This window comes from Coregonus clupeaformis, chromosome 18 (genome assembly GCF_020615455.1).
Source record: "Coregonus clupeaformis isolate EN_2021a chromosome 18, ASM2061545v1, whole genome shotgun sequence".
In the NCBI taxonomy this organism is placed as follows: Eukaryota; Metazoa; Chordata; class Actinopteri; order Salmoniformes; family Salmonidae; genus Coregonus; species Coregonus clupeaformis.
Window position 1 is genome coordinate 47794255 of NC_059209.1, and position 25934 is coordinate 47820188.

The 25934-nt window shown below is 43.3% G+C and overlaps 2 protein-coding genes across 7 annotated transcripts in view; both read right to left on the minus strand.

Annotated features, from left to right (window-relative positions):
• LOC121530891 (adhesion G protein-coupled receptor A2) overlaps positions 1 to 2442 on the minus strand; it is a 59975-nt gene extending 57533 nt beyond the window's left edge. For 2 of the 5 annotated variants that reach the window (XM_041836236.2, XM_045226904.1), the window contains exon 1: positions 1381 to 2361. In XM_041836236.2, coding sequence (XP_041692170.1) covers positions 1381 to 1616 — 236 coding nt within the window. In that variant the 5' untranslated portion in view covers positions 1617 to 2361. The other 3 variants (XM_041836234.2, XM_041836235.2, XM_041836233.2) reach the window with 3 other exon arrangements.
• An 8184-nt stretch (positions 2443 to 10626) lies between these two features.
• LOC121530892 (PDZ and LIM domain protein 2) overlaps positions 10627 to 25934 on the minus strand; it is a 78644-nt gene continuing 63336 nt past the window's right edge. The window contains exons 7-10 of one of the 2 annotated variants that reach the window (XM_041836238.2): positions 20240 to 20358; positions 12945 to 13090; positions 12142 to 12256; positions 10627 to 11872 (exon numbers count right to left, since the gene is read on the minus strand). In XM_041836238.2, the coding sequence (XP_041692172.1) occupies positions 11674 to 11872; positions 12142 to 12256; positions 12945 to 13090; positions 20240 to 20358 (579 nt within the window). In that variant the 3' untranslated portion in view covers positions 10627 to 11673. Of the gene's footprint in view, positions 11873 to 12141; positions 12257 to 12944; positions 13094 to 20239; positions 20359 to 25934 lie in introns of both variants that reach the window. The other variant, XM_041836237.2, reaches the window with a different exon arrangement.

A 25934-nucleotide genomic window follows, 5' to 3' on the forward strand; every position in this document is an offset into this window, starting at 1 on the left:
TTACCTCATATTAAGAGGCATTCTCCTCTGGAATGGAGTGGAGGTAGTGTAAGCCATGACTACATTTCCCTTGACTTATTGGTGAATAAACACATCAATCATAAGAATTCAGATTGTCAGCCACACATGAATAGTCTTTCAGACTAACAGTGCTACAGGATGTTGGAAATGTCAGACAACTGTGCTAGGTCTCATCATTGGCTGGACAGCAGTCGGTCAGTCGGTCAGCCTTCCTTCCTGAAGAGAAGTGAGGCGGATGCCTGAGATTGCTGGAATGTTATGGTATTAAAGGTAGGAGTCAAGCTGCCATTAAAGCACAGAGAGGGAGGATAAAAAGAATAGAAATGTGTTTCTGTTTATCCTAGTTTAGCAAGGCCAAGTCAGCTGGATTGTGGGGTGGGTGTGGGGAGCGAGGAGGGGCACTGAAACCCAGTGTGTTTCCTTGGATCAGAAGCAGATTTAAAGCGACAGAGTTGTGTCAAAGGGGCAGGGCCAGATGACGGCTTTACTTCACAAAGTCTGCCGTCAGGATCGACACCAGTCCAGACTCCCTGCACTGTGCTTTTCAAGGACACAACTGACTCTGGGCTTGAGCTTTCAGCTCACGTAGTAGTCTGTTACTATGCCAGTGTATAAACTTCTGGTGTTCATTACCTCAACCAGTCATTAAATACCATTAGAACTAAGGCTACAAGGTCAATTTTGGAGGGTTTATCAGCATATGCAACACATAAAGTGTTCAAGTCAAGGGTCCAGCTACTACTAACAGTGGATACTTCCATAGCATGTGAAGGGTATAATGTATGTTCTCCATGTGTATATTTAAATGTTAGTCATTTAGCAGACGTTCTTATCCAGAGCAATTTACAGGAGGAATTAGGGTTAAGTGCCTTGCTCAAAGGCACATCAACTGGGTTTTTTCACCTACTCGCCTCAGGGATTCGAACCAGCAACCTTTCAGTTACTGGCACAACGCTCTTAACCGCTAGGCTACCTGCCTCCTATACTCAACTGTTAAGATGTATTGGACACCATGTGCCACTATTTAAATTATCCCCCACCTCCAAGGTAGAGATTTTCCCATAAATAATTTACATATTTGCACTTTGCCCTTCTGTCATCCTCTAGAATTATTTCCTCCATTGATGTGTTTTTCTCTTACTCAGTTCTGGGATCTAATAAAGACCAACATAGTTTCTCAGTGATGAACATGTAGGCCTATCAACATTGTTTGATATCTTCATCATGATCTGTCTAGAGTGTTTGGACACTCATGAGGCCCATGCCCTATCTCCTCGGTCACAGTTTTGATCAACTACATTTGTATTGCCCGCTGGCCTACTGTATTTTAATCGGTAAAAAATAATAATTATGACTTACAAAATAACAGTCCGGTTCGGGAGCAGGCCGGGATCTGGAGTTTCAGAAAGTTCTTTGCTACCGCAGCTGACTCTTTTTCGAGTGGCGTGGGCTTTGGAGCGTTCATCTGTACAGCTGCAGCCGCTAGTGATGAGCCCAGAGCAAGCTTGAGTGAGCCTCGACCCAGAGGCAGACAGCAGGACCAGCATCAGTAACAGACGCCCCAGGAGCGGGATGCCAACGCCGGGCACAACCATTGTCCTTATCAGTCTCACCTCAGCTGCCCCCCTGTCATCCCATTTCTCCACAACGAAGGTTCCTGGGGCGATGACAGGAAGAACAAATTTTTTACAAATGTGTGACAAGTTGCTAAATTTCCGTTTAGTTCCTATTAAAAGATGCTCGAAACTTACTGGTAATAAGGCATTCCCAGTATTTGGCACTCCCAATATTCTAGCTTCCCGTTATGTCGTGACAATTTACTGCAGATGTGGCTTCACGGTAAAACTCACTGTATTCGAGGCGTCCTGAACTAAAACTCTACTTGAAAGTTGAAGGTTCGAGATGAAGATTACGTATTTGTCCAATTGTCCGTCAATTTGTATCTCCCTGACGCACTACTTCAACGCTGTGTTGGATTAGAATTTGATTAGCCTACCTTTATATGTCCAAACCTAGGCTATATCCAAACTCCGTTATTCCAGTGGTTTTGATCAAATCCTAAACACAATTGAATAAAATCTGCTGCCCTCCATAGTTTTAGTTGAATTAATACATTGAGAAATACGTTTGGCACGATGTTCTCATGGCATTCAACAAGTTTGCCATTCCGGATCTTCAAGATTTAAGTTCTCTTCAAGATTTAAGTTCTCCAGGTGTCAATTTAAATTAAACTTTATCTGAAAGTAAATGAGTTAATTTGGAACACGATAAAGCGCGTCCTGGTCTGCTTCTTGGTAATTCCCGAAATCTAGCGGTTTTGCTAGCCACTGTCACACTCAAATGTACTTACTACACCAAGTGCGGACATTCCGTCGCCGGCTATGAGCTGATCCTCGGGGTCCTAGTGCAGATTACACTTTGGCGGTTGCACTAGGTTGCTATCAATTTTTTGAATCACAGGCAGCCAGCCAGCTGTCTGTCTGAAAGTGGATCTGCAATTGAATAACATTTTCATGTGCCAAAAATTGCCATTTGTAAAGAAATAAGGTCCTAAGAGTTAAATGATAACTGAAACATCAATATGATATCAATAGTCATAGACAAGCCTTTGTTATATAAATAAACAATGGCAATTTATATTTTCATTTGAATTAATACAGTATTCACACATCACTTTTAGGCTAAGTCAAATAGTTCATTGATAACCTGCAGTGTAGCTTACTCTAAAGTAAAGCATAAATGCAGTATTTTGTCTTTACATGTACAGTATTGGTATGTCTATCAAGATCATCAGAGGATGAATCGATAACAGAAACTTGCAAATGACCCTAAACTTACAAGTGGCTCTTTGATAAAAATGCATTTGATTGTGCATGATCCCCGGTTGCTGGCATATTCTTGCCAGTAGAGCTCATATCTACACTGAGTGTACAAAATATTAGAAACACCTGACATAGACTGACCAGGTGAATCCAGGTGAAAGCTATGATCCTTTATTGATGTCACTTGTTAAATCCACTTAAATCAATGTAGATGAAGGTGAGGAGACAGGTTAAAGAAAGATGATTAAGCCTTGAGACGGATTGTGTACACTACCAGTCAAAGGTTTTAGAACGCCTACTCATTCAAAGGTTTTTCTTTATTTGTACTATTTTCTACATTGTAGAATAATAGTGAAGACATCATAACTGTGAAATAACACATATGGAATCATGTAGTTACCAAAATAGTGTTAAACAAATCAAAATATATTTTATATTTGAGATTCTTCAAATAGCCACCCTTTGCCTTGATGACAGCTTTGTGCACTCTTGGCATTCTCTCAACCAGCTTCATGAGGTAGTCACCTGGAATGCATTTCAATTAACAGGTGTGTCTTTTTAAAAGTTAATGCGTTTGAGCCAATCAGTTGTGTTGTGACAAGGTAGGGGGGATTTACAGAAGATAGCCCTATTTGGTAAAAGACCAAGTCCATATTATGGCAAGAACAGCTCAAATAACAGCCCATCATTACTTTAAGACATGAAGGTCAGTCAATACGGAACATTTCAATAACTTTTAAAGTTTCTTCAATTGCAGTCGCAAAAACCATCAAGCGCTATGATGAAACTGGCTCTCATGAGGACCGCCACAGGAATGGAAGACCCAGAGTTACCTCTGCTGCAGAGGATAAGTTCATTAGGGTTACCAGCCTCAGAAACTGCAGCCCAAATAAATGCTTCACAGAGTTCAAGTAACAGACACATCTCAACATCAACTGCTCAGAGGAGACTGTGTGAATCAAGCCTTCATGGTCGAATTGCTGCAAATAAATCACTACTAAAGGACACCAATAATAAGAAGAGACATGCTTGGGCCAAGAAACACGAGCAATGGACATTAGACCGGTGGAAATTTGTCCTTTGGTCTGGAGTCCAAATTGGAGATTATTGGTTCCAACCGCCGTGTCTTTGTGAGACGCAGAGTAGGTGAACGGATGATCTCCGCATGTGTGGTTCCCACCGTGAAGCATGGAGCAGGAGGTGTGATGGTGTGGGGGTGCTTTGCTGGTGACACTGTCAGTGATTTATTTAGAATTCAAGGCACACTTAACCAGCATGGCTACCACAGCATTCTGTAGCGATACGCCATCCCATCTGGTTTGGGCTTAGTGGGACTATCATTTGTTTTTCATCAGGACTATAATGTAGAAAATAGTAAAAATTAAGAAAAACCCTAGAATGAGTAGGTGTTCTAACACTTTTGACCGGTAGTGTATGTGTGCCATTCAGAGGGTGAATTGGCAAGACAAAATATTTAAGTGCCTTTGAACAGGGTATAGTAGTAGGTGCCAGGCGCACCGGTTTGAGTGTGTCAAGAACTGCAACTCTGCTGGGATTTTCACGCTCAACAGTTTCCCATGTGTATCAAGAATGGTCCACTACCCAAAGGACATCCAGCCAACTTCACACAAATGTTGGAAGCATTGGAGTCAATATGGGCCAGGATCCTTGTGGAAAGCCTTCGACACCTTGTAGAGTCCATGCCATGACAAAATTGATTGAGGCTGTTCTGAGGAAAAAAGGGGGTGCAATTCAATATTAGGAAGGTGTTCCTAATGTTTTGTACACAGTGTATACATTTTTTTTTACATTTTAGTCATTTAGCAGACGCTCTTATCCAGAGCGACTTACAGTTAGTGAGTGCATACATTATTTTTTTATTTTTCATACTGGCCCCCCGTGGGAATCGAACCCACAACCCTGGCGTTGCAAACGCCATGCTCTACCAACTGAGCTACATCCCTGCCGGCCATTCCCTCCCCTACCCTGGACGACGCTGGGCCAATTGTGCGCCGCCCCATGGGTATACACTGTATAGGCAAACATCCAGGGATTTGCCTTGCTTCTGGATTTCAACACATGCAGTTAGAAGAAGTTGACCATTCATATCTTCCACTGACCACACTTTGGGAACTAGGACCCATTTGCAAGTTTGCTGTTGACTTCAATCCACCAAAGATCTTGCATGCAACCAGGTTATAGAAGACTGGAAAAGGTATTGGCTTCAATGATCACATGGGTTGTGAGAGCAAAGAAAGTCAGTGAACCTTTGAGAGTTTCTTGTTGACAGATGATTTGGACATGTTTCTAACATCACAAGAGGATTTACTGAACTTTTTACCCATCATGAGATCAGATTCACATAAATCAACTTCTCCCAGCTTTAGGAAGAATGTAGTGAGGCCATAATGTTATGAGAGAACCATGCTGAAGCTATCATGTTAGAAGCTGAGGTCAGGGCCAGAGGAGTTTAAATCAGCCTTTCTAGATAGGTCAGCTCAGTATGGTCACTGCTGCACCAGGACCCTGACCTGTTTAGTGCAGGGGCCAGGGTCACTGTCTATTTTGATTCAGAGGTCTAAACATGACTGCATTTTTGCAACTGAAATAACATGTTGAGCGAACTTTGCTTTTATGGCAAACTGTTGTTCACATATTCACATGTTAATGACTGTACTGCTACTGCCAATTGCCTGATGCTATAGCAAGCAATATTGTGGGGCCTTATCCATGGGCCACTGTATGTTGTAAACAACCAAAAATAAATAAAAAGGCAATGAACAAGCAGTAGTACTTACTACACCACTGGTCATTGAAATAGATTAGCACTTTTACTTTCAGTGAGTAGTTGTGATTTAGTTCACTGCACGGTTTTCATAACATTACGACTCCAAGTAACGCTTGTGCCCATTACTAATGAAAGTGCCTGCTTTAGCTCATTATTCAAATCAGTGTAAGCACAACTATAGTAATCGCCTATCTAAAGACAGATGCATCACTCTGATGCGGGTGAAAGAAGTACAGTTAAGAAGTACAGCTAAGAAGTACAGCTAAATGTCGATAATAAATTTTTGCCTGTTGCTTTCAAGGCTGACTATCAAGCTGTGCCGTGATGCCTATTGATCCTGATGTGTTGACATCAAAATTCTGTGGCAATGTCATTATAATTCCGCCTACTGTAAAATGTTATTTTTCCTGAGAATAAAGAATAAAATTAGATACAGCCTGGTAAGACGTTTTGTATTCTAAAACAATTTTGAACACTCCAAAAAATACATTTGACTGTAATGTTCCTACAGGCCTCCATTTCAACAAGTCTGTCTTTGTCTATGAAATAATCCCAACATTGCTGCACTCTACAGATTTCTGTTTAAAAATAGTGGAGGAATGAAACCTTATCGTTTCAAATCTGGAGTGCATTTTGAAATATGAAAAGGTGAACCAGAAGAGTATTTGAAATGGGTCTTGGTGCAATTGGGGGTGACATGTATTCACAGACATATCCAAAACGCAGGCACCTCAAGTCATGCTAGCATGTCCCGTCATACAATGGTGTAGTGTGCTCTAGCCCACCCTTCAGACCCCCGGTTTGTTATTCCTGTATGCGATACTGTACACTGGAGCAGGCTCAGAGAGCCAGCATGATTGCTTAAGGAAACCAGAAAGAGTGGAAGGGCGCCTGCTCAGCGATGAAACAGAGGGCTGTTTATCCAAGCCATTAAATAAGGCTTCAAGTACAACACCCTCCCCTCCAACTCCCCAGCCCCCAAATCTCTCTCATCTGGAGAGCACAGTTTCCATTTAAAATGTCATATCCCAAACTGCACATTACATCAAATTGTACTTAATGGCATCCAGACTAACTTTAATGTTGTTCCAAAATTCTCTCTGCATAACCCCCTCTCCCCTCGCTATATTTTCTCCCTAGCTCATATAGCCATACAAGCAATCTCTCTCTTTCTCTGTTCCACGTCTGGACTCCATTCCAGGTTGAATATAGTGAGAGGGGGAATGGAGGAAAGGAAAGGTAGAGGGACCAGCTGAGATGCTATTGATCTGAGGAGAGAAGAAGTGAGATTCAGTGTTGAAAGAGATTGGGTGGATGTGAGGTCAGGTTGGAGGAGGAATGTGATGATTTCCACTGGCTCTTCCCTCTTCCCTCTTCCCTCTTCCCAATCTCACGTTACAACAATACAATGAGCACCTTCGTCTTCAAAGAGGCGAATACAATCACAGGTTTGTAAAGATGTAATGAAACAAATGTATTAGTTAACGTATATTCAAGGAAATAAGGTACCAATCATCTTATCGTTACTATCAGTGGAGGCAAAACTCCAATAGTGAGGAAAACATTACACTATAATTAATACTAAACAACAAACTACTAGACTACTCCTGTACTGTATCATCATGAAGTCTGATGTTCCTTTCTTGAGGAAGCTATGACATCTAGTGGTGGAGTCAGCATTGAGGCTGCTGAGGGCTGACATCCATGCCAAACTCACAGGGAGGAAATCAGTAAAAAGTATGATACAGTAGCTTACAATATTTGAATGTAACGGATTGCATCCACTTTTGTGAAGTAGTTGTTCTTTTAAAATGATTTACTTAGGTGTTTGTTTTATAACTCCTACTACACAGAATCACGATACTGTGTTGTAAACTCCAGTACGATACATACCATGGATGATACTTGGACAGCCTCAGTACAGTGCAGACTGAAGTGTGACAATGTGGCCCCCTTCTGGAAGAAAGATAAAACAGCAGAACCTGTGAGAAACAGTCGTAAGAATAAATGACAGACTGAGCGGTCTCTGTGCTAGTCGTGCCCAAAGTAGTGCTTTAAAGCTTACTACCCTCAAGTCACAGTCATTTTATGTGTGGGATCATGAAAGCAGATATTTTATTTGACTCACTGAGATTCACCTTTTTATTTGAGGAAAGGTAATATGTGTTTCCATGAGATTTGCATCACTGTTCAGCCACATGAGTCATATATAATCATGGTTACTTGGCCACATGGTTCATGCAAAAGGTCTAAGGATATTTTAGCCTACATACCTTACATATTACTTACCAGCTTGAGATCCATTTTAGCATCCAGGTAACACAAAATGACCAATTCAACTCAATACACTTTTTCAAGTGCATCAAAATACAATTTATTCTTACAAAGCATCATGCAAAAATCTCAGCTCCTCACCAAGTTATAGAGAATAGAAGACTTACTTCCAAGCTCTTCATATAATTTCTGAATGTTGTTCCCAATACAGCCAGGTTATAGCACAACATAACCTGACCCTGTCCAGGATTAATTCCCTGTTAAAGAGACATGGAGGTGGCACCAGTAGGTCAGATGTCCCCATCTATAGGATGATCAATAGCCTTCAAACTCAACTCTGGACCTCGAAGCCAGTTCCACTGCATTTTTCCTCTAAGCAGGGCCTGATTTAGACCTGGGACACCAGGTGTGCAATTCATTATCAGGTAGAACAGAAAACCCTCGTAGGGTAAGAGTTGAGTACCCCTGATCTATAGGATGAGGAGGATGGGCCACATGATGTCTATTGTCCAGGGAACTGGAAGGTTTAGCCAACATTACATACTTTTCAAGAGCATAAGCTGTTGGCTGATACAAATGTGTGTAGCATAGATAACTGTACAAAAGGCCAAGACGCATGTAGTTTTCCCCTTGCAATAACAGTACCAGTCAAAGGTTTGCACACACCTACTCATTCAAGGTTTTTCTTTATTTTTACATTGTAGAATAATAGTGAAGACATCAACACTATGAAAGAACACAAATGGAATCATGTAGCAACCCAAAAAGTGTTAACCAAATCAAAATATATTTTAAATGTTAGATTATTCAAAGTAGCCACCCTTTGCCTTGATGACAGCTTTGCACACTCTTGGCATTCTCTCAACCAGCTTCACCTGGAATGTTTTTCCAACAGTCTTGAAGGAGCTCCCACATATGCTGAGCACTTGTTGGCTGCTTTTCCTTCATTCTGCGTCCAGCTCATCCCAAACCATCTCAATTGGGTTGAGGTCGGGGGAATGTGGAGGCCAGGTCATCTGATGCAGCACTCCATCACTCTCCTTCTTGGTCAAATAGCCCTTACACAGCCTGGAGGTGTGTTTCGGTCATTGTCCTGTTGAAAAACAAATGATAGTCCCACTAAGCGCAAACCAGATGGGATGGCATATCGCTGCAGAATGCTGTGGTAGCCATGCTGGTTAAGTGTGCCTTGATTTCTAAATAAATCACAGACAGTGTCACCAGCAAAGCACCATCACACCTCCTCCATGCTTCACGGTGGGAACCACACATGCGGAGTCTCACAAAGACACGGCGGTTGAAAAAAATTATCATATTTGGACTCATCAGACCAAAGGACAGATTTCCACCGGTCCAATGTCCATTGCTCGTGTTTCTTGGCCCAAGCAAGTCTTTTCTTCTTATTGGTGTCCTTTAGTAGTGGTTTCGTTGCAGCAATTCGACCATGAAGGCCTGATTCACGCAGTCTCCTCTGAACAGTTGATGTTAAGATGTGTCTGTTACTTGAACTCTGTGAAGCATTCATTTGGGCTGCAATTTCTGAGGCTGGTAACTCTAATGACTTATCCTCTGCAGCAGAGGTAACTCTGGGTCTTCCTTTCCTATGGTGGTCCTCATGAGAGCCAGTTTCATCATAGCGCTTGATGGTTTTTGAGACTGCGCTTGAAGAAACTTTCAAAGTTCTTGAAATGTTCCTTATTGACTGACCATGTCTTAAAGTAATGATGGACTGTCGTTTCTCTTCACTTATTTGAGTGGTTCTTGCCATAATATGGACTTGGTCTTTTACCAAATAGGACTATCTTCTGTATACCCCCTCTACCTTGTCACAACACAACTGATTGGCTCAAACGCATTAAGTTGGAAAGAAATTCCACAAATTAACTTTTAACAAGGCACACCTTTTAATTGAAATGCTTTCCAGGTGACTACCTCATGAAGCTGGTTGAGAGAATGCCAAGAGTGTGCAAAGCTGTCATCAAGGCAAAGGGTGGCTATTTGAAGAATCTCAAATATATTTAGATTTTTTTTTGGTTATTACATGATTCCATAGTTTTGATGTCTTCACTATTATTCTAGAATAATTATTATAGAATAATAAAAATAGAAATAAAGAAAAACCCTTGAATGAGTAGGTGTGTCCTACTTTTGGCTGGTACTGTGTGTATATATATATATATACACACACACACACTATACCAAACATTAGGAACACCCCCCAACTCTCAGAACAGCCTCAAGTCGTCGGGGCATGGACTCTACAAGGTGTGAAAAGCGTCCCATAGGGATGCTGGTCCATGTTGACTCCAATGCTTTTCACAGTTGTGTCAAGTTGGCTGGATGTCCTTTGGGTGGTGGACAACTCGTGAAAAACCCAGCAGTGTTGCAGTTCTTGACACACTCAAACCGATGCGCCTGGCACCTACTACCATACCCCGTTCAAAGGCACTTAAATCTTTTGTCTTTCCCATTCATCCTTTGAATGGCACACATACGGAATCAATTGTCGCAAGGCTTCAAAATCCTTCTTTAACCAGTCTCCTCCCCTTCATCTACTCTGATTGAAGTGGATTTAACAAGTGACATCAATAAGGGATCTTAGCTTTCACCTGGATTCATCTGGTCAGTCTATGTCATGGAAAGAGCAGGTGTTCTTAATGTTTGTTTATTCAGTATGTATGTATGTATGTATGTATGTATATGTTTAAAAAAAGAGCAACCTTAATTTGATGTGTTTTTATTAACTGTGACATAAAAATAACATTAGAGTGTTGCTCTCTGGGTGCTGCTGTGAAGAAACAGAATATACAGTAATAGCATCAGCAAACCTCTTCACACTAAAAAAGAAATACAAGTCATGCAACCCTGTGCCCACACATGCCATTAGACGTCCTATGATATGGTACTGTATATTGTTCTATCAAAGAAACATTCACAAAACATTATTATTTGTATTTATATATATATATATATATATATATATTGTATCTTTATATTCCCTTATTCAACAAAAAGCAATGAGAAGGTAAGTAAGTATTTCATAATTCCAACTAAATTGCAAAAGGAAACCAAACAGGCGTTTGGCCTGAGAGCTGAATCCACTAAAAACTTTCAATAGTGATACCAATAGCAGGGGGAAATGGCAGCAATTCAGGCACTTATTAAACCATCACTTCAAAAGGAATTATCGGAACTCTTGCTCAAGTTGAATCACACACACAAATGCACACAACCACAACTACAGTACAAACTTTGACGTAGATGAAATTTCACCCTTTGTAATTTGTCTTCTGTTTTTCAAATACCATGTAATTCAAATGAAGAGTTGGTTTCCATTCTTCCGAATGGGTCAGCAGGAGATTCAATGTGGTTTAAAGGATTAAATGTTGCGCTCCATCATTGATCTGATTCATACACCAGCAGGAAACCAGTCCTGTTGTCTAATAGGTTGGTGTACAGTGGTCTGAATAAGATACAGCTGTACATTAGAGCTAACAATAAACCTATAAAAGGGCTAAACCAGGAGGGCCTGGGAAAAGACCATGGAAAATAAAAAGTTCCATCCAAACCTCATCCAATTACAGGAAAGGTAAGTAACTGAATGCTATAACTGCAGAGTATAGTTAAATGCAATAGAAATGGCGCAACCTCTGAAGTGTTGGCCCCCCCACTCCCGTTCCCCAGCCCATGGTCTATTGCTGTGAGTCAGTAGAGTTGGGGTGCCAGCCCTCAGGGTCCTAGGGAAGGGAAGCTGGGTGCCACGGAGCCTCAGTGGCGGGGCGAGATGGTGGCACGCGGGGCAGTGCCAAGGCCCTGGTAATTCTCGTGGGCATGCTTCTCACAGAACATCTCCTCTCCCACCCAGAAGTGACCTCGCATCTTCAGGTTGAGACCACACTCTGGTGTAGAACAGGTGTAGCACTCTGGGTGGCGGAAGCGGTCGTCCATAATGCGCACCACCTGTGTACTGCATACAGACGGGCACAGTCATAAACACAAACATTATTTCAGAATCTTTTAATCTTTGTACATTATGTACACAAACACTGTAGGAAGGTTTATTAATTCAGCTCCTCTGTGTTTATGAGGAACATCCTGCACCTTAGGGCAAGTTATCATTGTCAGGGCTTGTATTTGGCAGCTGCTTATTAATCTGTTACGCAATGACACTTCAAGTTACTCCTGTGGACAGAGAGAACATGTCACAACAGGTGACGTGTCATTATGGGCTCTTACACAATGCTGGTGCCACACTTCTCACAGGTGTGGTACTTGGGGACTCCGCCCCCGGGAGATGTGGGTTTTGGGGGGGTGGGTTTGGGGGAGAGCCCTGGGAACCGCACGGCTGCCTCTGCATAGAACAACAGAATAGAGCACAGTCAGTCAGAGCCAATAGCAGATGGATTCCCATTCACACACACACAGCAGGGAATCAAGGCAGAGTTATGTCTCTCTGTCAGCCTGGTTATCACATCATTTCTTCTTCTTTACTGCCCTGTGTCAGGTCTGTCCTCCCATAGCAGACAGTGCTTGTCTGAACACCACTAGTTTATGACCCGGTGTGAACAGTGTCCACACGCTGGTAGTTATCGCTTCATAAAACTCTTATTACCAGCTCCGCTTGTTTTCTTTGCCAGTCCTCTAAGCAAAGTAAAAACAACAACACTCACACTGCTCTCCATTGAAAACAATGCTCTAAGTAAGCTCTGGGCCAGGTTATGGCCAGATGCATCTGTCGATATCAAATAACTGTCTTTGTAGCCAGACAGAATACAAGTTTGATGAAACAATTCAGTAAATTGGGGCAAATTTTGTTGAATTTGACATAATGACCACTATCTACGAATGACCTCTATCCACCTCTGAGAGTTGACATCCAGTAGACCCATCAAATAGGTTTCAAACGGGACGGAGATGAAAGCAAAGCACTTATGGCTCCAGTCCATCCCACACAGCTGTTTATTAGATGTGAACAGAAATGTAGCGTGACACAGAAAGACTGAGTGATGAGGAGTGGGTTTATGGGAGGCTCTACTCACCCTTCTCATCGGCCTCCAGAACCTCCTGCAGCATGCGGAAGGTGTTGGACTGTCGAGGGGCCGTGCGAGACTCCTTGTTCTCCTGGATCATCTTGTAGACCTCTGAATCCCGGTCAAACCTCTGCATGGCAAAGTCAGAGCTGGAACTGCTGTGGGAGAGAAAGAGAGGGGATGTAGCCATTACCTATTACGAAACCACTCCGATAAATAGACTATTCAGTCAATCCATATCTATGTACGTGCCATGTACAATCTAAGTCCTATCTACACTACCAGTCAAAAGTTTGGACACACCTACTCATTCAAGGGTTTTTCATTATTTTTACATTGTAGAATACTAGTGAAGAAATCAAAACTATGAAATAACACATATGGAATCATGTAGTAACCAAAAAATCAAAATATATTTTATATTTGAGATTCTTCAAATAGCTACCCTTTGTCTTGATGACAGCTTTGCACACTCTTGGAATTCTCTCAACCAGCTTCATGAGGTAGTCACCTTCAATTAACAGGTGTGTCTTTTTAAAAGTTTAATGCGTTTGAGCCAATCAGTTGTGTTGTGACAAGGTAGGGGGGGTTTACAGAAGATAGCCCTATTTGGTAAAAGACCAAGTCCATATTATGGCAAGAACAGCTCAAATAAGCAAAGAGAAACGACAGTCCATCATTACTTCAAGACATGAAGGTCAGTCAATACGGAACATTTCAAGAACTTTGAAAGTTTCTTCAAGTGCAGTCACAAAAACCATCAAGCGCTATGATGAAACTGACACTCATGAGGACCACCACAGGAAAGGAAGACCCAGAGTTACCTCTGCTGCAGAGGATACGTTCATTACAGTTACAAGCCTCAGAAATTGCAGCCCAAATAAATGCTTCACAGAGTTCAAGTCACAGACACATCTCAACATCAACTGTTCAGAGGAGGCTGCGTGAATCAGGCCTTCATGGTCGAATTACTTCAAATAAACCACTACTAAAGGACACCATTAAGAACAAGAGACCTGCTTGGGCCAAGAAACACGAGCAATGGACATTAGACCGGTGGAAATGTGTCCTGGAAATTTGTCTTTGTGAGACAGGGTGTTGGTGAACGTATGACCTCCGCATGTGTAGTTCCCACCGTAAAGTATGGAGGAGGAGGTGTTATGGTGTGGGGGTGCTTTGCTGGTGACACTGTCAGTGATTTTTTTAGAATTCAAGGCACACTTAACCAGCATGGCTACCAAAGCATTCTGCAGCGATACGCCATCCCATCTGGTTTGGGCTTAGTGGGACTATCATTTGTTTTTCAACAGGACAATTACCCAACAGACCTCCAGGCTGTGTAAGGGCTATTTGACCAAGAAGGAGAGTGATGGAGTGCTGCATCAGATGACCTGGCCTCCACAATCCCCCGACCTCAACCCAATTGAGATGGTCATCTCCCGAGTGGCGCAGTGGTCTAAGGCACTGCATCGCAGTGCTAGCTGTGCCACTAGAGATCCTGGTTCGAATCCAGGCTCTGTCGTAGCCGGCCGCGACCGGGAGACCCATGGGGCGGCGCACAATTGGCCCAGCGTCGTCCAGGGTAGGGGAGGGAATGGCCGGCAGGGATGTAGCTCAGTTGGTAGAGCATGGCGTTTGCAACGCCAGGGTTGTGGGTTTGATTCCCACGGGGGGCCAGTATGAAAAAATATAATAATGTATGCACTCACTAACTGTAAGTCGCTCTGGATAAGAACGTCTGCTAAATGACTAAAATGTAAATGTAAAATGTAAGTCGGACGGCAGAGTGAAGGAAAAGCAGCCAACAAGTGCTCAGCAAATGGTGGAACTCCTTCAAGACTGTTGGAAAAGTATTCCAGGTGAAGCTGGTTGAGGGAATGCCAAAAGTGTGCAAAGCTGTCATGAAGGCAAAGGGTGGCTACTTTGAAGAATCTCAAATATTAAATATATTTTGATTTGTTTAACACTTTCTTGGTTACTACATGATTCCATATGTGTTATTTCATAGTTTTGATGTCTTCACTATTATTCTACAATGTAGAAAATAGTAAATATAAAGAAAACCACTTGAATGAGTAGGTGTGTCCAAACCTTTGACTGGTAGTGTATGTAGCTACATTTGTACATTCCGTGTACGGTCGATGGTGTAATAATGTCCATATGTTGAAGGTACATTGTGGAGGACTTATGTGTGATTGGTTTGAGATAATCCAGAGGGTCGTTCCATGTCATTTCAGCAAGCCATGACACCCACCATGTTAGCATCTGGTAATATCAGGATGTAGGATGGGACACAAACCTAACAACTTCAAATGACTAATTTCTCTAAACAGGGGGGAACATAGCCAAATTCAATGGGAATACATTACATACATAGGATTAAGAAACAATACTCCATGCTGCAGCTCCATACTACTTGTCAGACACAGAACTGATACTATATACTTGTTGTTGGGGTGGGATTGGCGTAGAGGGTCCCGTGGTTGGCTTTTGGCCATTCCCTTGGACTCCTCATGTCTAACTCATTGTTAGAAAAAGGTTTGGTCCAAATCGGATGTTAGGTCTATATTTACTGAATATGATGTGAATCTTATATACACTGCTCAAAAAAATAAAGGGAACACTTAAACAACACAATGTAACTCCAAGTCAATCACACTTCTGTGAAATCAAACTGTCCACTTCGGAAGCAACACTGATTGACAATACATTTCACATGCTGTTGTGCAAATGGAATAGACAACAGGTGGAAATTATAGGCAATTAGCAAGACACCCCCAATAAAGGACTGGTTTTGCAGGTGGTGACCACAGACCACTTCTCAGTTCCTATGCTTCCTGGCTAATGTTTTGGTCACTTTTGAATGCTGGCGGTGCTTTCACTCTAGTGGTAGCATGAGACGGAGTCTACAACCCACACAAGTGGCTCAGGTAGTGCAGCTCATCCAGGATGGCACATCAATGCGAGCTGTGGCAAGAAGGTTTGCTGTGTCTGTCAGCGTAGTGTCCAGAGCATGGAGGCGCTACCAGGAGACAGGCCAGTACATTAGGAGACGTGGAGGAGGCCGTAGGAGGGCAACAACCCAGCAGCAGGACCGCTACCTCCGCCTTTGTGCAAGGAGGAGCAGGAGGAGCACTGCCAGAGCCCTGCAAAATGACCTCCAGCAGGCCACAAATGTGCACATGTCTGCTCAAACGGTCAGAAACAGACTCCATGAGGGTGGTATGAGGGCCCGACGTCCACAGGTGGGGGTTGTGCTTACAGCCCGACACCGTGCAGGACGTTTGGCATTTGCCAGAGAACACCAAGATTGGCAAATTCGCCACTGGCGCCCTGTGCTCTTCACAGATGAAAGCAGGTTCACACTGAGCACGTGACAGACGTGCCAGAGTCTGGAGACGCCGTGGAGAACGTTCTGTTGCCTGCAACATCCTCCAGCATGACCGGTTTGGCGGTGGGTCAGTCATGGTGTGGTGTGGCATTTCTTTGGGGGGCCGCACAGCCCTCCATGTGCTCGCCAGAGGTAGCCTGACTGCCATTAGGTACCGAGATGAGATCCTCAGACCCCTTGTGAGACCATATGCTGGTGCGGTTGGCCCTGGGTTCCTCCTAATGCAAGACAATGCTAGACCTCATGTGGCTGGAGTGTGTCAGCAGTTCCTGCAAGAGGAAGGCATTGTTGCTATGAACTGGCCCGCCCGTTCCCCAGACCTGAATCCAATTGAGCACATCTGGGACATCATGTCTCGCTCCATCCACCAACGCCACGTTGCACCACAGACTGTCCAGGAGTTGGCGGATGCTTTAGTCCAGGTCTGGGAGGAGATCCCTCAGGAGACCATCCGCCACCTCATCAGGAGCATGCCCAGGCATTGTAGGGAGGTCATACAGGCACGTGGAGGCCACACACACTACTGAGCCTAATTTTGACTTGTTTTAAGGACATTACATCAAAGTTGGATCAGCCTGTAGTGTGGTTTTCCACTTTAATTTTGAGGTTGACTCCAAATCCAGACCTCCATGGGTTGATACATTTGATTTCCATTGATAATTTTTGTGTGATTTTGTTGTCAGCACATTCAACTATGTAAAGAAAAAAGTATTTAATAAGATTATTTCATTCATTCAGATCTAGGATGTGTTATTTTAGTGTTCCCTTTATTTTATTGAGCAGTGTATTAAAATGGCCAATTTGGATGCACTCAATTAGCTTAACTTCTCAGAGATCAAACCATATTTCAACAAAATAATGTTGCAGGAATGCTAATCTTATCTGTTTTTAAAAGAAAATATTTCAGAACAATCTGAGCTGGTGGGTGTCGAAATCCTCTTTCTTGTGCTTTTTGAAGTGGAACAACCCCCGAGGAAATTAAGACAGTGGCAGCAGTCAACTTTGTGACTGACCTTCAAGCCCAAAGTCTACATTGCATACCGCAGGCAAGTCGCCAAAGCCAGCCTCTAATCTCAGTTTATACACTCACAACAGAGCTGGATCACCTTCATATCCATTTACAGCACGAACTGCTCTAGTGTGACAATGACCTGTTGTCAAAGGTAAAGAAGACATAATGAAAACGTCTGTGTAGAAGATCAAATGTTATCAACTAACTAGCATACATTACTGGTGTAGTGTTTGGGTATTGAGGTGAGGGCATTCCAGCGTATGGCTGCCTTTATAAAGCCAATCTTATTTCTAGTAAAGTAGCACTGTGGCTAAACCTTTCCAGATACCCACCACCACAGCAGACATGATTGGCCAAATAAAGTGGGGAATCCTGCTGTTTGACTCCAGGCATTTCTGGATGGAAAAATCACAGATGTGATATTTCTATAATGTACCACTATCCCTCTCTCTCACACAATCACTACATGTATGACCCACAAGAGCCAATGGGACACCTTTTAGCTTTGGAGTGCTGGTGGTGGGAAATAGTCTACAGAGAGTTGACACCTCAGGGTAGTTTCTCTGATGCCTAGCTAATTAGCGGATTAGCAGCAGCACAGTAGCACTGCACTTACAGGTTTATGCACATTCTTAGCCACTGGGGTGGTGGAATGGAAAAGTGGTTCACTTTATTGTTCATTCCATAGTAACTGTGTGTGGTTGCCATTGTAATCTTTTCCTCGCCTGTCAAGAACTGGAGAATAAAAAACATGGACTGAAAGATGACAGTCAAATGTACACACGGACACACACCCACACAATGCTCTAGTCAACATTGTTTGCCTGGAGGGAGCCTTTCAGTCAGTCAGGTTGTGTGAAAAGTGAAAACCGGTCAGACAGACCTTCAGTCCCCAGGTGCGGTGTGTTGCCATTCACCTGCAGCCAATTGAGCTGAACATCCCTGCTAAGCTGTCAGTAGATGTCAGCCAACTCACATCAGCTGGATCTAGCTCTCTGTTATCATATGCCAGGTTACAGTGTATCTGCCAAAATATTGACTGTATAACTTTCTCCTGTGCTGGTCAAATCTATGAAAATACCATGGAAAATAATAATCATTCACATGAATAAGCCTGTTTGGGGCACTATCGAAATTTTGAGATGATTTCATGGCATTTAGTGCATGTGTGTGTGTGTTTGTGGACTGGAGTTTGTGCCTGCCTTTCATCAGCATTTGGAACTTAGTTCCCAGTGATGTAACATGGCTGAAACAGGAGAAGGCAAAACAACGAGACAATAAATCTCCAAGTGAACCCAATGCTCAGACCCTTTACATCACAGAACATGGTTCAAATTGAAAACAGACTCCCAAAACACACCCTCCAAGTCCTCTTCATGCTCCACTCCACCCTGCTCAATCCATTTCCCTTTTCCCATTATTATTGACATTACAACTTCAAACCAATGGAAATACTGGATCAAAATGTACTAAGAGCACAGAAGCATGAGAACAAAGCAAGCATCACGTCAGAACAGCGAATGGCCCCAACATTTCTTTGAGGGAGATCCGTTACAAAAACAGCCATAACTTGAGGAAAGTGGAAACATGCCTAAACTATATCATAATGTATGTATGCATACTCTTGAAAATAATATTGTCAGTTGGCTTTCATGTAAGTACTGCAAGTTTTCACAACAGTCTAAATATTAAGAAACCGCTCTAGAAATGGGTTCATGGAAAAAGCCGCCTTTTCATGTTTCCACAGCCACACTTGGCACAGAGAAACCCTGATAATCATCTAGGGAAAATACAGGTCTGTAAACAAGCCTCAGTCAAAACATAGATGCCATCACTGCTCTCAGCTCCAATAGCATTCTCCAATGTGAGAACAATAAGAGTGTTGGTGTTGTTTACATTGCTTCCTATCATTTAAAAACACATACTAATTAATGCCAGTGTCCCCTAAACTCATTACCAAATACAATAAAATACAACTCACCTCAGAAACAAAGAGGGAACAAAGAGAGGAGAATTCCTTTACAACTAGCTAATCTTTGCTTTCGGATAAACAGTTGTTCCTGGCTGCACGCCTATCCTCAGCTGTGGTAACCCAGCACACACAGAGGCACACACCTCTATCTACACCAGACCAGACACAGGAGAAGAGCGAGTTTCGGACTAAAAGGTATGCATTTTGACTGCGACTCATTGGACTGGAGAGAAAAGGGTCGTCTCAGGGGGTGTCTCTAAGCCTGCGATTCGCTGAGTGGGAGGGGGGAGAGGCTTGGTGTGTAGGCAGGGGACTATAGAGTGGGGGGCCAATTAGGGGAAGAAGTGAAATAAGACATTTTGGGAGATAAGAGTAAGAGCTGGGTCTGATTACAGGGCCAACCAGAGTAGCCAGAGGAAAAAAACCAAAGTAAACTCAGCAGAATAGAAAGGTTCCTAAAGAACTGCACACAGACACACTCCAACCTCTCCAGGAGGGAGGAACACTGAGTATGGCTAAAACAGACGACCTGAGAGGCTGTTAGGAAAAGTTGAACTGATTTGAAGAATCTTTACTTTCCTCTTTCTGGTCTTTTTCACTATTGAGTACATAGCACTGCAGGAGCAATGACTCTCAGAGTAAGGTACAATCAAAATGTGAATTCGATAAATTCAAGGTTATTTCACAGTTGAATCCTCCAACGCACATTGAAAGAGTCTGACTTCTAGTGCCAAAAGAACATTTGCTGTAAATATCAGCCACATCCTTTGCGGTTAGCTACGTGCTGTCTTTTACGTTTTTACACTGAATTGCTATAGGAGTTTGATTTACCCTTAGCCGTAATTATTTCTACTCCGACAGAGTTGTTAAATGTGTAGTGTACACCATGGTAGACCTGTAGAGGAGCTGATGGGTGAGAGTGTTCTTACCTGCGTCTGGGGGAGACAGACAGCTCGCAGTCGACAGGGCTGTGGGGTGAGTAGCATCCTGGAGGGGTGGGGGTTCGACTGGATACAGAGTTTCTCCTGAAGTCTGAAGAGGAGAACTCCTAGGGAGACAGAGAGATTAACAGGAACTCAGACTGGTTTGATGTGCATGGAGCATCTTCTGCTCAGCCAAACCACCTGTAGATTATGAAACCCAGGCATATACTTTATAGAGTGCAACGAGTTTATAGAGTTGAGCAATCTGATGAGACCATGAGAAAGAAAAGTGTGATGCAATATCGCCATGAAGCAGTCAGCTATGTTCATTTGACTGCCAGGAATTTATTAATGTTATTTCCAAATCATTGCTTCATCAAGGGTGGATTGGCATTGAAGAGAATGTTCAAAGCTGAGAAAGCACCAGCATAACTCAAGAAAGAGATGAGCCTGGCTGGGAAAGACTTTCTTTGAGTGCATAGACAGACAAAGAGCTGGACACGTCCACATGAATAGGGCCAGTCAAGGTCAGAGACGGAGGCCTCTATGTAAACAGGTGACAGAAACTACCTGTTCACGAGGGCAACATTACAGAACATTCAGATAGAAATGCATTGTGTGGAAGAGAAATGTATTATGTGGAACAGAAATGTATTGTGTGGAACAGATATGATTATCAGTCAAATCAAAACAACGTTTATTGGTTGCGTCCACAGATTTGCAGATGTTATCGCAGGTGCAGCGAAATGCTTGGATTTCTAGCGCCAGTGTTACAATAATACCAAGCAAAACAAAACAAAACGCACATAATCCAAAAAGTAAAAAGAAAGAAATTAAGAAATATCAGAATGAGCAATGTCAGAGTCCGGAATATAAATATACAGTGCACTCTGTAATTATTGGGACATTGAAGCATTTTGTATTATTTTTGCTCTACACTTCAAGTTTAGATTTGAAATCAAACAATGACTATGATGTTAAAGTGCAGACTGTCAGCTTTAATTTGAGGGTATTTTCATCCACAGAGTGAACCATACAATTACATACAGTAGTCCCCCCATTTTAGAGGAGCAAAAGTATTGGGACAAATTCACTTCCACTACCAGTCAAAGGTTTTAGAACACCTACTCATTCAACGGTTTTTCTTTATTTTTACTATTTTCTACATTGTAGAATAATAGTGAAGACATCAAAACTATGAAATAACACATATGGAATCATGTAGTAACCAAAAAAAGTGTTAAACAAATCAAAATATATTTTATATTTGAGATTCTTCAAAATAGCCACCCTTTGCCTTGATGACTGCTTTGCACACTCTCAACCAGCTTCATGAGGTAGTCACCTGGAATGCATTTAAATTAACCGGTGTGCCTTCTTAAAAGTTAATTTGTGGAATTTCTTTCCTTCTTAATGCATTTGAGCCAATCAGTTGTGTTGTGAAAAGGTAGTGGGGGTATACAGAAGATAGCCCTATTTGGTAAAAGACCAAGTCCATATTATGGCAAGAACAGCTCAAATAAGCAAAGAGAAACGACAGTCCATCATTACTTTAAGACATGAAGGTCAGTCAATACGGAACATTTTCTTCAAGTGCAGTCGCAAAAACCATCAAGCGCTATGATGAAACTGTCTCTCATGAGGACCACCACAGAAATGGAAGACCCAGAGTTACCTCAGCTGCAGATAAGTTCATTAGAGTTACCAGCCTCAGAAATTGCAGCCCAAATTAATGCATTATAGAGTTTAAGTAACAGACATCTCAACATCAACTGTTCAGAGGAGACTGCGTGAATCAGGCCTTCACGGTAGAATTGCTGCAAAGAAACCACTACTAAAGGACACCAATAAGAAGAGGATTGCTTGGGCCAAAAAACACGAGCAATGGACATTAGAACGGTGGAAATGTGTCCTTTGTCTGATGAGTACAAATATGAGATTTTTGGTGTCTTTGTGAGACACGGTGTGGGTGAACAGATGATCTCTGCATGTCTATATCCCACTGTAAAGCATGGAGGAGGAGGTGTTATGGTGTGGGGGGGTACTATGGTGTTGAACGCTGAGCTGTAGTCAATGAACAGTATTCTCACATAGGTGGCAAAGGGCAGTATGGAGTGCAATAGAGATTGCTTCATCTGTGGATCTGTTGGGGCGGTATGCGAATTGGAGTGGGTCTAGGGTTTCCGGGATGATGGTGTTGATGTGAGCCATGACCAGCCTTTCAAAGCACTTCATGGCTACCGATGTGAGTGCTACGGGGCTGTAGTCATTTAGGAAGGTTACCTTTGCATTCTTGGGCACAAGGACTATTGTGGTCTGCTTGAAACATGTAGGAATTACAGACTGACTCGGTCAGGGACAGGTTGAAAATGTCAGTGAAGACACTTGGCAGTTGTTCCGTGCATGCTCTGAGTACACTGGTAATCCGACTGGCCCCGTGTCCTTGTGAATGTTGACCTGTTTAAAGGTCTCGCTCACATCAGCTACGGAGAGCGTGATCACACAGTCGTCCGGATCAGCTGATGCTCTCATGCATGCTTCAGTGTTGCTTGCCTCGATGCGAGTATATATAATGGTGTGTACAGAAAATAATGGTGTGTACAGAAAAAGTGTGTAGAGCAGTAGTTATATAGGATGGATATGCCATGACTAGAATACAGTATATATTGTACATATAAAGTGGGTAAAACAGTATGTAAATATAATTAAAGTGACCAGTGTTTAATGACTATGTAGATAGGGCAGCAGTCTCTAAGGTGCAGTGTAGAGTACCGGGTGGTAGTCGGCTAGTGGTGAATGTTTAACAGTTTGATGGCCTGGAGATAAACAGTCTCTATCGGTCTCTAGGTCCCAGCTTTGATGCACCTGTACCGTCTCCTGCTTCTAGATGGCAGCGGGGTGAACAGGCCATGGCTCGGGTGGATGAGGTCCTTGATGCGTTGGGCTGACCGCACCACCCTCTGGAGAGCCCTGCGTTTGCGGACAGTGCAATTGCCGAACCAGGTGGTGCTACAGCCCAACAGCATGCTCTCAATGGTGCATCTGTAGAAGTTCATGAGGGTCTTAGGGGCCAAGACACATTTCTTCAGCCTCCTGACGTTGAAGAGGTGCTGTTGCGATCGTCAATGATGTGCACGCCGAGGAACTTGAAGCTTTTGTTGTAGAACTGGGATTTTTGTTAGTGCTATTCATTTTGTTCTACAGTATCTGTAACATTTCACCCTACTGAATACATCCCAGATGTTGAGAATAAACACACACCAATAAGCCTTCACTTCCTAAATATGTAGAGTTAAGACGGTACAAACTTAAACATCTCCCAAGAATAGAACCGTGTTTTTTCCCTCCACTCTAATTCTGGTGCCCATGGCAGAGGGTTGATCGAGCCATCATGACTGATGCTAATAAATGCTCTGATTTGTCATGGTTTTGCTCCTGCCCCTCCCATACTGCAGGTTTCTATGGAGTGATCATGAGACACGCCCAGCATTCCTGTCCTCTTACTAATTCGTCCCTCCTAATCAATCTCACATTTATCACCCAGCCCTAACGCCATGTGCAGGCTGCCCGTGTCAACTTTGTTAGCTGTTGATTGCTATTTATATGTCAGCTGGGACTCAGCCCCCAGGCCTGATGACAGAGATGCTGTTTGCATGGTAACAGATGTTTGGCTTTGGCTCTCTTGTTCGTTTGAAGAGAAGGGGAGAGACAACATGTACTTCCATCATGGACCCCAGATGTCCGACAGTTCACACAATTATGCATGGCAGTTATAAACAATTATATCCTGATGGGAAAAAGCAAATGCCAAACTTCATCAACTTTATTTACCTGGGAGTACAAGGGTTTACTGACAATGCTTCCTACTCCAATTACCTAACTGCTCACTGCTATTACGGGGACCAGCTTGGCAGAAAGCTATTGCTTCTATTTGACCCCAAGAGGGAGCTAGAGCAACATCATTGGTGACAGCCAAGCAGTAGAGCCCTAGAGATCCTGAAACCATGGGACTGATTGGATTTATACACTGAGTGTAAAAAAACAACAACATTAGGAACACCTGCTTTTTCCATGACAGACTGACCAGGTGAAAGCTATGATCCCTTATTGATGTCACTTGTTATATCCACTTCAAATCAGTGTAGATGAAGGGGAGGAGACAGGTTAAAGAAGGATTTTTAAGCCTTGAGACAATTGATACATGGATTGTGTGTGTGTGCCATTCAGAGAGTGAATGGGAAAAACAAAATATTGAAGTGCCTATGAACGGGGTATGATATTAGGTGCCAGGACCACCGGTTTGAGTGTGTCAAGAACTGCAACGCTGCTGGGTTTTTCACGCTCAACAGTTTCCCGTATGTATCAAGAATGGTCCACCACCCAAAGGACATCCAGCAAATTTGACACACCTGTGGGAAGCATTGGAGTCAACATGGGCCAGCATCCCTGTAGAACGCTTGACACCTTGTAGAGTCCATGCCCTGATGAATTGAGGCTATTCTGAGGGCAAAAGGGGGTGCAACTCAAGCCATTGCTTACAGGCAACATCAGCACTGAGCTAAAGGGTAGAGCTGCCGCTTTCAAGGAGCGGGACTCTAACCCGGACGCTTAAAAGAAATCCCGCTATGTCCTCCGACGAACCATCAAACAGGCAAAGCGTTAATACAGGACTAAGATTGAATCGTACTACACCGGCTCCGACACTCGTTAGATGTGGCAGGGCCTGCTAACTATTACAGACTACAAAGGGAAGCACAGCTGCGAGCTGCCCAGTGACGCGAACCTACCAGACGAGCTAAATTACTTCTATGCTTGCTTCGAGGCAAGCAACACTGAAGCATGCATGAGAGCATCAGCTGTTCCGGACGACTGTGTGATCGCGCTCTCCATAGCCGATGTGAGTAAGACCTTTAAACAGGTCAACATTCACAGGGCCAGACGGATTACCAAGACGTGTACTCCGAGCATGCGCTGACCAACTGGCAAGTGTCTTCACTGACATTTTCAACCTGTCCCTGACTGAGTGTAATACCAACATGTTTCAAGCAGACCACCATAGTCCCTGTGCCCAAGAACACCAAGGTAACCTGTATACATGACTACAGACCCGTAGCACTCACGTCTGTAGCCATGAAGTGCTTTGAAAGGCTGGTCATGGCTCACATCAACACCATTATCCCAGAAACCCTAGACCCACTCCAACTTGAATACCGCCCCAACAGATCATGTAATCTCTATTGCTCGCCACACTGCCCTTTCCCACCTGGACAAAAGGAACACCTACGGGAAAATATTATTCATTGACTACAGCTCAGCGTTCAACACCATAGTGCCCTCAAAGCTAATCACTAAGCTAAGGACCCTGGGACTAAACACCTACCTCTGCAACTGGATCCTGGACTTCCTGACAGGCCACCTCCAGGTGGTAAGGGTAGGTAACAACACATCTGCCATGCTGATTCTCAACACGGGGCCCCTCAGGGGTGCGTGCTCAGACCCCTCATGTTCTCCCTGTTCACCCATGACTGCATGGCCAGGCACGACTCCAACACCATCATTAAGTTTGCCGACGACACAACAGTGGTAGGCCTGATCACCGACAACGATGAGACAGCCTATAGGGAGGAGGTCAGAGACCTGGCTGTGTGGTGCCAGGATAACAACCTCTCCCTCAAGGTGATCAAGACAAAGGAGATGATTG